This window comes from Thalassophryne amazonica, chromosome 10, assembly GCF_902500255.1.
Source record: "Thalassophryne amazonica chromosome 10, fThaAma1.1, whole genome shotgun sequence".
Taxonomy (NCBI): domain Eukaryota; kingdom Metazoa; phylum Chordata; class Actinopteri; order Batrachoidiformes; family Batrachoididae; genus Thalassophryne; species Thalassophryne amazonica.
Window position 1 is genome coordinate 50,661,150 of NC_047112.1, and position 13,285 is coordinate 50,674,434.

General features: G+C 41.5%; 1 protein-coding gene across 9 annotated transcripts in view; it reads left to right on the plus strand.

The window, feature by feature from the left end:
• LOC117518764 (ephrin type-B receptor 3-like) overlaps positions 1-12,954 on the plus strand; it is a 130,080-nt gene extending 117,126 nt beyond the window's left edge. For 7 of the 9 annotated variants that reach the window (XM_034179987.1, XM_034179986.1, XM_034179990.1 and 4 more), the window contains exons 14-16: positions 1,235-1,434; positions 6,705-6,860; positions 11,199-12,954. In XM_034179987.1, coding sequence (XP_034035878.1) covers positions 1,235-1,434; positions 6,705-6,860; positions 11,199-11,307 — 465 coding nt within the window. In that variant the 3' untranslated portion in view covers positions 11,308-12,954. The remainder of the gene's footprint in view (positions 1-1,234; positions 1,435-6,704; positions 6,861-11,198) is intronic. The other 2 variants (XM_034179993.1, XM_034179994.1) reach the window with 1 other exon arrangement.
• The last annotated feature ends 331 nt before the right edge of the window (positions 12,955-13,285 follow it).

The window sequence follows — 13,285 nt, forward strand, 5'->3', positions numbered from 1 at the left end:
CTGCGGTGGTCGCAGCGTGCAATGGTGCAAATCAGCTGGAACCAAATTTGGACGCTAAATGGAACCAAAATTGCACGGTAAATGGAGCACAATGGTAAATGGGACGAATGATTAATATCACGTGACATACAAACCTCCAGTCAAATGATAAGAATCTATTCAGGCATTATATAAAAAGGAATGTCTCACAGAGTGCAAAGTCGCTGAGTGGGTGGATCTAACAGGCAAGCAGGCATCCAAGTATGGACGTGTAACACGTAACAAAAATATATAATGAATCATTCGAGGCATAAATGTTCCTTATGTATGCAGAGTTTCTACATACAAAGACAAATAATTGTAGGTCTATGAGGATTTTGTTTGAGGCCTCAACACAACTCAACTGTTTAACCGGAAACAGTAGATAACAACAGTATGTATGCACAATATGCCCCCTTTGAAATAGTGAGATGCCACTTGTCCTACATATTTGTATAAACACTCTCTCACATCTATGGTAAATGGACTGCATTTATATAGCCCTTTTCCATCTCTATCAGATGCTCAAAGCGCTTTACAAATAATGCCTCACATTCACCCCGATGTCAGGGTGCTGCCATACAAGGCGCTCACTACACACCGGGAGCAACTAGGGGATTAAGGACCTTGCCCAAGGTCCCTTAGTGATTTTCCAGTCAGGCTGGGATTTGAACTGAAGATCCTTTGGTCTCAAGCATGCTTAACCACTAGACCGGGGTAGACAACCTGTTCCAGAAAGAGCCATGAGGGTGCAGGTTTTCTTTGCAGCCACTGACTCCACCAGGTGATTTTACTGATTAATATCACTTTGAGCAGATGGAATCAGTTAATCAGTGAAATCACCTGGTGGAGTCAGTGGCTGCAAAGAAAACCTGCACCCTCATGGCTCTTTCTGGAACAGGTTGCCTACCCCTGCACTAGACCATCACCTCCCCTAATCTATCACTTCATTCTGACTGAAGCCTGTCTTCCTACTGATGTATGACTCTTAATTTCACTCATTCTTCCTCTTGATTTTCCATCGCTCTTCGTGTCATTCACCCTCCGCCAGACAAGCGTTTTCAAACTCATGCCATATAGGGTCGAGAGGGTGTAGTTTTTATTGCATTGAGGGGGAGCCTGCAGTTGCACCCTCTTTGACCTTTTTGAAGCCAGGTTGAGGCTGCTGCTCGAAACCAGACTTGGTGATTACAAATGATGATGATTTCTTTTTCAGGTGATAAACGCCGTGGAGCAGGATTACCGACTGCCTCCGCCTATGGACTGTCCCACAGCGCTTCACCAGCTCATGTTGGACTGTTGGGTGAAGGAGAGGAACCTACGACCTAAATTCACCCAGATTGTGGCCACGCTGGATAAGCTTATCCGCAATGCTGCCAGCCTCAAGGTGGTCACGAACAGCACACAGTCCTCCGGGTGAGTCCTAATAGAGTTTCTTGGACACATTAAAAAATAAGTTTCTGTTTTACAATCCCAGTCATATAAAAACCTTGTTACCAAACAAGCCTCTCAGCCTTTCAGGTTTGATGAGTGTTTCATTTGTTAGAAATCCTACCTAAAAAAAGGATGTTAATCCATGAGAGTGAACAGGGAGTTAAATGATACACTCCATGATACACTGAAACAAGCAAAGGAATAATGCGAACCAACCTACTTGGAAGTATGTGCTGCTTGGTCTATTTTTTTTTCTCATATAATGGTATATCAACCCTGCATTGGTCATTGACATTCCAGTAGTTTTTTGACATTGTTTACAGCAAATATGACTCACAGTAAATAGTCCCAAAAGAAATCCAATAATATCACAAGCAATATACGAAGAAAGGCTGACTATCACTGACTTCCGAGGTAATACTATGACCTTTGTAGAATCAACAGAATCCCCGATTTATAGCACTTGTGAAGCTCAGTGAGAAAACAGACTGTATTGGTTTCTGATTCCTCTCGACCAAACTAAGATCCACCCTTTCAGTGATGTGTATGTATTGAAAGCATTGAATAGGTAATTACTCATTTCGGCAGTGACATTCATGTCCCTTGGCTTCTAAGATCTGTATATTTGTGAGACGTGGATGCTCACTAGTGATCTAAGACAACAGCTAGATGTCTTTGGTACTAGGTCTCTTCAAAGTATGCTTAGGTACAGCTGAATGGTTTCACTGAGTACCAGTTACAAGATGTTGGACATGTGATTTGTTTCTGTAGGTAGAATCCATGAAGTAGATGTCTTAGTATTGAGTACCACTGGAGTCAAGAAAGTCTTGAAGAAAGTCAAGTGAACGTGTCCTTTCACAGTAGAATTTTTACAATATACCTGTAAGATCATGGTAAATGTGATTCTTCCCTCTGTTGAGGACTTTATCTAATCACTGGCATTGGTTTAATTATCAGCACTATATCTCAAAATGTTATGAATGGATTAGAATCCAAGTTTTGTGGATGGGTGGGAAATGGCTCAGGGAAGAGCTGCTTTGTTGAAGAGTATAATGACACCAAATTGTAACTTTGATTTGTTTATAACTTTTTAAAATAAACAATGAATGAATTTCAGTATGATCCAACTCAACTCAACCTTTATTTCTAAAGCACGTTTAAAACAACAGCAGTCAACCAAAGTGCTCTACATAATTAAAAAATGGGCACCAAGTTACCCCCAATTGTAACTAAATGAATAAAAAAAAACAATAAAATTAAAACCAATAAAACAGATAAAAGACAAAGTAAGACAAAGAGTAAAAAGTAGTAAGAAATCATTTCATTTGATTTAATTTTATTTCATCCAGATGATCATCTGGAAAGATTAAAGTCATAATTTGATGGAGAAGCATATTTGTGAACTTGCCCAGCTGGTGTCAGTTCATAATTTGATGTCAATGTGCATTTCTGAACTGTCCACCAGGTGGGAGTATTCAGCAGGTGGCAGACAGGTTTGTGGTATTTTATATAAGCAAAACAAAGTTGTTTTTTTTCAATTAATTTAATGCCTCAAAGTTAACCACCATCTGTCACCAATCAATTACTTCATTCTCATTTTGTGTTTGTTCAATGTGGTGACTTATACAATGCCAAATACCCCATCTATGTATTGCCATATATTGTTTTTGAGTTATTGTTGGCTGAGATGATGAACCACTCATCTACATTTTTCGATACTACAAATATTCCTCTTTTGACTGTGGTGCAGTTGGTTATTTACACCTGAGGTCTTTGTGGAGTTTCAGAAGATGGATAAGTGATTTTTACATGGATCGATGATGTCTGTTTATCAGTGTTGGAGAGCAGCCTTCAGGCTGATTTTTTTATGCCTCTGCCTTGGCCTTGCTATGTAATGACTTAGTTGTTGCCTTAACCTGGGCATTGTGTGGTCTCAAAGAATAAACCAGTTCGAGGCCACTTGTTTTTACTTATTTTTGGCACTATTTACTTCCCACCAAACCAAAAAAGCACCCGTCATGGTAACTTTATGCATACAATGGTATATGCACGCAATGCTTGAATGCATTGTTTTCTAGTACTACATGCATACATGCTACATTACACTATGTCTACAATTACTAGCATGTAAAATTCTTCTGAAACAGCCTTCTCACACCCCAAGCATTATTATCTTCCTTTGCCTGGGTAACATATGAATGTTTGTGATCCCAACACAGTGAATCACAAAAGTACACTAAAGATTTTATAAGGATGCTTCCAACTCACTTGGCTATGACTTGAAATTAGGCACGAGTCTATGGGAATGGGCCACGGAAACTACGGTAGATTTTCGATTATACTAAGGCAGCATACAATCCGCAGCCACAGAGGCCTCAGATGCCTTGGCATCGAGTTGTTGTAACTCAGTGTTGGCCTTGGTCTCGGAGATGCAGGACTCCGACGTGACTTTTGCCTTGGCGGAGGTGGACTCATCTACACCAGTAATTGTTGTCATTGCATTATTGGTATCCCTCTTCTTTGTGTCTTTACACACATTCGCACACATACACACACACACACACACACACACACACACACACACATGGACACACACACGCACACACATTGGCTTATTGAATCAAATCACTTGTGTTGGCTGAGGCATTTTGTGTGCACCTGAACCTGAGCTCCTATAATAATGATTTCCGCAGTGCAAATGTTCCTTATCAGCACTGATAATACGAGTCACTCTGATTCAACTGTAACAGTCTCTTAATGCCAACAAAAGTGCACATTTCTTGCCCTACAACCCTTGAGTTCCCACAAATGGAGGTAGGGCCATTATGCAAATTCAAATTGCATTGCTCACAAAGCAATTCTACTACCAATGGGGAGCTCAATCAATGCTGCCACAGCTACATTCAGCTTTAGTGCTGTGATCCACAAGCAAAGACTCACGTAGAGAGGGGTGACCTATCTATCTGTTCCTGCATTCGGGTCTTTCTGTCCTGAGGGAGGGGAGTAGACAATCCTGCTTTGGCCTCTTGAGGGAAAACGGGGTCTCGGTTGCCCATCGCAGTGACATTCTTAGAAGATTAAGCTCGCGGTTAATTAGCTCCATTAGGGTGATACAAAAAAGAGATGGGAGTGCCTTTTAATTAGCCACTAACGAGATTTTAAACGGGCCAGAGGAGAGGTTGCCTCCTGCCGACAAACCTAACGAGGGAGGAGTGAGAAACGATACCGCCGTCCCGGTCGGCAGTGAAGGGTGGCTGGAGGTTAGCAAACACTGTCTGGCATAAAACCTGTGTGTCTGCTTGTTGGTGTAATGTGTAACTCAAAACAGCCTCTGGCACCAGTGCGAAGAGACATTATGAGACAGATAGAGTTAGGTCCATAAGTAGCTGGAAAGTGACACACTTTTTATAGTTTTGTCTCTGTGCACCACTGCAGTGGAAGTGGAGTTGAAATTGAAATTTTCTTTTACTGTTTTCTCTTTGGGGTGTAAAAGGATTGTAAAAGTGTGTAATAACAGTTGTTTCACTGTCCAATAACTGTATGTAAAAAAAAAAAAAAAAAAATACACTCTGAATATGTGGCTAATGCAGTTTCGTACAGTAACCTACCACCTTTGAAGAAACTGCACAAGTCTAAATCATTTTTGGCATGTTCTGTAGTCATCTTGCCTCAAAAACTGCATCATTTCCCAGCTGTCTTGCTGTGCTTGTGGATCACATGTGGCCAGCAACGGTCTGGATCTTTTTGAAGCTGACTTTAGAGAAGAGCGACTAACAATACTCCATTAAGGGAAGCCAACGTCTGGCGTTAACGATGGCCCAAGGCCTCGGGCTCTGAAGCACAGCCCTTATTAAAAATCCCTCCATCTACACCACTCAATGGAGCCTCTGTATCTCTGTTATTAACTCCCCTCTCTGCTGTTTCTCTTTTTCCCCCTTTTCTGCCTCCATTCCTCTTTTAATTGTTAATGAATCTAATGCCATCAAAAAGGATGACAGGGATCAACAGAGCAGAGAGGAGGAGAGACAGTGGTGCTCTTTCTCTGAGCTCGCTGCCTCCCGTGTCGGTCCACCTTCACCTCCCTGCACCTCCGATCGCCCCGTCCACCCCCTCTTTCGGTCATCTACTCCACATCACCCAGTTGGAGAACGATTTTATTAAAACTCCCAAGGTGGCCCTCTGTATCTCCAGCACCCATCTGCAGAGGAGCTTCGCCTTCAGGAAGGCACCTTCTCCTGTCGACAAGCACGTCCAGCACACGAACTGCCACCGCACACGTCAGCGCCTTCAGTGCACAAAAATGCGTACCGTTCCCAGCATGTATTCACACCCTCTGCGGTGTCATGACTCGGTGCCAACATGCAACTGCACACACATCTGAGCAACATCTGTGTTTACATGCCGTAAATATTCTCGTCACAAAGTCGTTTTTGTTTTTTCTAAAAAGACACGTCAAACACACCCCGTTGTGACGCACAACGTACAACGCACAGTCTACAACTTCAACAACATCCTGACATGCAACCCAAATCAGATTGGGGGCTGACCAGTACAACCACATGCAATCCAACCCTCCCAGATCAGATGTAAACCACATCTGTGGCTGGTTTGAGAGTATAGCTGTGCACAAACGCTCAGATTGGGTTTCAAGTGTTTTTTGTGTTTCTTCATCTTGTCATACCCCAAGCAACACACCGATGCGTCACTGTACAACAAGAAGAACAGGAAAGAAAAGAAGAAAAAGAATGAAACAGGAAGGAAGCCTGTCACACAATTCCAGGGTTTGACGGGGATTTGTGCTCTCACATACAAGTGTTTGTGACTTGTAAACGCTCTACGAGCTCCTATAACAACGTAACCATCAAACGATTACAGTTTCTAAACGTTTAAATCTGCTCTGCTGCTTTTTGTCAATCACGATGTGCCCCGTTCAGTGTTCAAGATTCAATGTGAAACCGAGATTTGCCTCTTCTGCTGTCTGAGTGGACGTCGCAGCTGCAGCGTCCGCCGCACCTCCAGCCAGTCTTGCCACAGTGAATAAAGGTGCGCCCAACCCCAACCCCCCCCCTCCCCCACATCATTAACGCCTTACATGTTGAGAGGAGAGAGGAGGAGAGAGGAGGAGAGAGTGGCGCTCTGTGGGGGGCGTTTTGGGGGTGAGGTTGGCCAACAGAGGCGGTAGAGTGACGACCTTAACCCTCTCTCTCTCTCTCTCGCTCTCTCTCTGTTTCTCTCCCTCTCATCTCATGTAGGGTATCCCAGCCCTTGCTTGACCGCTGCGTGCCGGACTATTCCACTTTTACCACTGTGGGGGACTGGCTGGATGCCATCAAGATGAGCCGCTACCGCGACAACTTTGTCAACGCTGGATTTGCTTCCTTTGACCTAGTGGCCCAGATGACAGCAGAGTGAGTGGATGTGGTTCTGGCCTGATGTGATTGGTTGAGTTGAGCAGGGAGTCAAGTTTTAGTGTCGTACAGATTGACCTGGATGGGGTGAAAGAGTCAGGTGGTTAAATTAACGATGAGATGTGGGAAAGTGCACGCACCAGTGGCTTAGACATCAAATTGATATTACACAAAAACAAAAGCAATAGGGGCCATTTTACTATTTTGGTAGTTTTAGCTGGCATATCAATATGAAGGGCATCAGAGGGGCAAAGCATACTCTATAGCTACACATGAGACTGCAGATACCCAGAACCTGTAATTTTCAGACTATCTGAGACATCATCATGGTGTTCCTTATATCACAACACTAATTTATGCTTCAGATCGCATCTCTATCCCCACTGGCTGGACAGGTATCCTAGAAGACACGTTTTTTTTTGGACAATTATGACATCATAATAAGACGTCTCTCTGATGTCAACATAAAGTCACTCACACCAGTTAATTACAAATTATTTACTGATAGATGCAAGCTTTAAATAATTTCTCCAACCCTAATGGTTGTTGAGATATCTTGGAAAACGTTTTTTTTTTTTGACATCATTTCTTGATGCTTTTCACTGTTTGATTGCAAGCAGTTGATTTTTTTTGTTGTTGTGTCTGTGTTCCTGTGTTGTCAGGCAGGTTGCTTCTGTTTTGTGTGTGTGTGTGTTTTTTGTTGTTTTTCTTTTTTACTAGTGCAGTGCCTGTAGGACATTTGTATTCCTAGAGAAAATTGGGAGCTTAAGTAGATTTCTCATGGCTGGTCGTATGAGGCTGTATTTGAAGGTGGGATATACAAAGAGATGTACTTATGTTATATTATATTATTATTTGAATATTGTATTTCATATTGTTTTAAAAAATCAGTTTTGTTGTCAATTATATATGAAAATAAAATGATTCCTATTAACCATGTTATTGGAAGAGAGTCAGACAAAATTTAGAAATTTGAAACAACAAATCATTACCCCACCTCATGAACACAGTTTATTTCAACTTGAACTCACAGCAAATCTAAGATTTTATTCAGCTTATGTACTTAATGAAATGTACAAATTGTGGGAAAATATAATATTATATTCAGCTTATTGAAACGTTGTATAAATAGTGGAAAATTTGTTGATGTTACCAAAAAATGAATTATCGCAAATGTCTCCTCAGTGTTAAGTCAAGTTAAAGTGTTCACAAGGAACACTGACAACATGCCTTTCACAGTAAAAGTATTTGCTGGGATGCTAGCATTAAACATTTTATTGTGAAAAGGTGCAAGCAACATGAACTATATGATGTTGTTTAACTTTGCTACTAGTAACATCAGCAGGCCACGCCATCTTGGAAGTACAAATTTTACACTGTTATTCAAAATAAAGGTTTTGAAAATTAATCCCAAAAAATTTCATAATGAAGGATGCACATCATCATGCTATGTGCAAGTCATAGCCGAAAGCTGAGGTCAATCTGACAAATAGTCAGAGAGATATGTGAGCCACATACCCACACACAGATGTTTCTTGCTTTATGGATAGATATAGTGGGCAGTGCTACACCAACATTACCATGAGAAGTCTTGCAAGAGACTCACACTAACATGTGAGCTTCTACAAGCGTTTGGAAGTAGCAGCATAGCATCTAAACTCGACCAAATCCTATCTTGAACAACTGTCAGTCCTCTGGTTCATAAATGATCCTGGGGTCTGTGTATCAATGTAGTCATATCTATTACTTGAAAATTGAGTTTTGATTCAAACCGGTTCAGATGTGCATATTTTTTTAATTCCATAAAACTGTTTAAATCTGCATTTAACGACCATCTCTACGTGACCTCATCGTACCGCCCTGCTGAGTTCACAAACTGTTTACTTCCATTCCAAAACAATGTAATGGAAGTAATGGAAATTTGAGGCCAATGATGATCAAATAAATGAATTTGGATTATCATGATAAATAAATTGTCCTCATTAGCTGCATAATAGGCATGGAGGTGGAGGTAATTTGTTTCAATTTGACTCGGCTGACAGGTGTGGTGTTCTGTGCTTCTCTGTTGTCCTTAATGGCCAGTAATTCCTCTAATGGCACCCATTTATTATCATTTCATCCTCTTCTGCTGCGCTGATGGCGATGGTGAAAATATTAGAAAAACAAAAACCCCATCATTTATTTGTGAGTGAGTAAAAGAGATGCACATTTTGTACACACATATGGAGGATTAGGAGCAGCATTTTGGTCTGCGAGGGGCGGGCTGGCGGGTGAAGTGGATCAGTAAAAGCCCTGAGACTGCAGTGTAATATTCGGTTATGGCATAGTTGTGCATGCCTGAAGCTGAACCGAGAGAATGCAGACGGCAACAGAGCGTCAGAGTTTGGAGACTCAAGCGCGGTCGCGGAAACGAGACGTTGTCATGATATTATTGTACAGTGTTAAACCAACACAGCCATAATGATTTGATGACAGCGTCTGACTAATGACGGCTAAACCAGGTGCACTCTCTCAGGGCTTTTTGAGGGTGCTGTAACGTCAAAAGCATGTCAACATTTTTAGATTTCCAACACCAACCCACCTCCACCCCCCACCCCCCCCGCCTTCCCATCAACCCCAGTTAAAAACGCTGTACTGACTCTTTGCGATTCTGATTTGCTTTAGCTTTCCTCAGATGTTGGAATACAGTTAATTATTTGGAGATTGACACAATTTGTGTAATTTTGCTTCTGAACACCATCACAATAGAGTTGAAATGAAGCATCAAGATGTGTTTGCATTGTAGACTTTCAGCTTTAATTCAAGGGGTTTAACAAAAAATACTGCATAACCCTTTAAGGATGGTTATACCTCCTCTATTTTCAGAGGCCAAGTCAGAGGATGGATACATGAACATTTCCAAGTTGCTTAACATGTGTTGGACTTCATCTACATCAATCCATAGGGAATACAAACAGGATAGTACTGCATCCTAAATTTGTCTGGAGTAGGCACTTCTCAAAAACCAAGCGACTGGAGTGTCATGAGGGAAGCCACCAAGACAAAAACTGGCTTCTTTTGGCTGTGATTTGATGACGTGTACACAATTCACTGCCTGTCTGCTGCATCAACAGTGATACAGCTTCAGGGTAGAGTAGCACAGAGAAGGATTTTCTTAAAAATGAGATATGAAATCTCAGCTTCTGTTTGCCATAAGGCACACAGACGCTTTTTGCCTAGATTTGACCTCTTTTCTTTTCTGTAAGTACTTCACTGTTCCACTCTGTCATGAAGCTGTGACTGGTGATGCAACAGACAACACATCCTCCAATCACACCCACAGAAGACAATATTTCCTTGAGAGTTGTCATGGGTGACTTGATGGTTTCCCTCACTAGTCTCCTTGTTACACAGTCAAACAGTTTTTGAGAACTGCCTACGCCACACAGATGTACTATGCAGTACCATACTACTTGTATTTTCTTAAATTTTGATGTATATGAAGTCCAAGACATTTAAAGTTGGAAATGTTCAAGTCTTGTCTAAAGTAAACTGTCTGTAAATGTGATTGTTTGTATTGACAGTAGTCCTTTAGTTTGTCCAAGCATCTACACGCTGTGAAAATGGAGGAATTGTGCATAAAAATTAGCATAATTTCTAAAAGGTTCAAGCAATATACTTTTAAAACTCCTTTAATTAAATCTGAAAGTTTACAACAGAAGCACATCTTGATTGTTTTATATCGACTCTGCTGCGGTGGTGTACGCAAGCAAATAAAAAAAAAAAAAAGAAAAAAAAAAGCTGTTGCTGTCCAAATACGTATGGCCCAACTCTACAGCTGAAATCTGATTCTCATTGACCGAAATATGAAAGACAAGTTCTTTATCTGAGTAATGTAATATCTCCCAGAAACTACTGAATACCTTGTTGTTGTGCGTCCGTGGCCCTTTGGCTAAGCGGTGACCTGGTTGGGACTCTGTGAAGTCTGCCAGATGCTCACCGGCAGCTACACTGTGTTTGCTTTAATCATTAACTATCACATCATAGCTGTTTGGCTCTCCTCACCCACCTGCCAGGCAACAAAATTATGTTGCATTAACACCAACAGTCACTATAGCAGGATGAGTGTCCACGTTTTATTGACACGCCCCTCCCCAGGATGCCATTTTACAGGCGATCCCCCCCCCCCCCCCCCCCCCCCCACACACACACACACTTGGCGAATGTTTTATTTACTTGTGTGTGAAGGTGAAGTTTGCACTTCATCTTTCAACATGTGATGTTTGCCTAACTTTGCGTTTTACGGCCTGCACACCTGTTCTCACGCTCTTCTCCTTTTTTGTTTCCTCGCCCCCGCAGGGACTTGCTTCGGATAGGGGTGACGTTGGCGGGCCATCAGAAGAAAATCCTCGGTAGCATTCAGGACATGAGACTACAGATGAACCAAACGCTGCCGGTCCAGGTCTGAGACGCGACATACAGACTGATGCAGTCAACGGACAAAGACAAAGGGGGAAGGAACTGAGCCAGAGAGAGAGCCATTGGAAAACCTGAGCTGCCTGACCCATCGGACGCTGTCAAACTGGCTTGCAGTGCCTCTGATTTACTTTTTTTGGGGGGTTTTTGCGTTACTTCACCAACACTTCCATTTGCTGTCCCTGTTTTTTGTTCCTCGTCATTTTTGTTTTTTTGCTTTTTTTATTCCCATCCAGCTCTTTGAGTGTTTTTTTTTAACTATTTTTTTTTTTAGAGGTGAGGAAGAGTGCATTATCCCACTCCTATCCCGTGCGTGCTGCACCAGCTCTGGTGTGGACTGGCGCTTTCATGCATGTGCGTTTTTAAATGAGGATGGCCTTAACCTTGCGCCTCAAATGCCCTCCTCACCCCGGCTCGAAAGGACATAATTCATGATAAGGAACGCCAGGATAAGAACAAGCCTCCACACAGGCACACACAAACACAAAAATGCGTTTTTGGACGCAAAGGAAAGTGAGGACCGGACTCTTTCCCCTCAAGTTGTTTTGCAGTGTGTGTGTTCTTCATCTTCATATTGAAGGTGTGTTATCTCAAAGGGCACTTGCTGGAAAAGGGTGAGGCAGAGGAAATTCGATCAGACAGGGGTCTAAGGTTAAGAAGGTTATAAGGTCAGAGGAATGCAGTCAAGTGTGTGGACACTTCTTTTAGCTGCTGGGTTTCCTCAAAAGTCCTGAAGCCGATCAGGATCCTTCCCTGCTCACCAGCTGTGGGTTTGTTTGTTTGTTTGTTTTTTTGTTTCCATAGAACTTTTACTTTGAGTTTTCTTCACCTTCCATTTTTCTTTTCGCACACTTTATTTTTTTGTCAGAATGGGAGATTTTTGATTTCAAAATTGGCCGGTCAAACCTAAAAACTTCCACCGGACGCTACTTGCGATGAACGGGAGATGAGGACTGTGGCGACACAACGAAAAGACCGCATGGCCTTTTATGTGTTTTTTTTTTTTTTTGTACGTGCGTGTGCGTGTATGTGAGTTTTAGTGTGGCTGAATGTGCGGGTGTGCACATAAATATATACTGTACAATACAGCTTCCGCTATCTGCCACCGTGGAGAATTAACGCATGAACTAAACAGTGACAAGGAGTAAATATATCTGAAACAATTATGCTATAATCTGTGGACAACTGTTAAACATTTTATATTGAATCCAAAAATGGACTTTTGGCATATATATATATATATATATATATATATATATATATATGAATGAAGAAACTGAGCGAAACCCATGATGGACACCTTGCTTTCTACTTATTGTTAGAAATTATCAAGATTTTTGTTTTTAATTTTTCTGTTCTTTTTTAAATTTTGACATCCTGCCCTTTGTATTTATTTGTACGTCACCTCCGTCACCAACAACCAAATGGACAAGAGGCCGTTTGGGACTGTGGACTTGAAACAATCAAACGGAAGAGAAGCTCCATGAGGATTCAGTTCATAAATTGATGATTATTAAACCAACAAAAACTATTGCATATAAATTGGATATTGTATTTTTGTTGTTGTTCTAAACAGCCTGTACATGTTTTGTAACAAAAGTACATCAAATAACATTAAGAAAATGGTGTTTTAACAAAATTAGAAGGTGTGAAATGTTTGAGTCCAAATGAAAGGATGGTGATCAAGACTCGATGGGCGAAATCCCGTTTTGTTTTGTTTTTTCCCTTTTTCTGTACCTTGTTGTGTGAGTGTTTCAGTGTGTTAGGGCTCGCGTTAAGTGCTCCGGTGTATTCGCATTTTCAACATGAAGAGTTGTCAAGCAGTCATGTTCGTGATCATCTTCTGAGCACTTTTTCTTAAATTCTAAATCATCATCAAATCCCTAAAATCGCATCTACACTGCAAAAACTGATATCTAAGAAAGTAAAAAAAACAGACCTGCACTGAAATAAAGTCAGATCTTTGGACC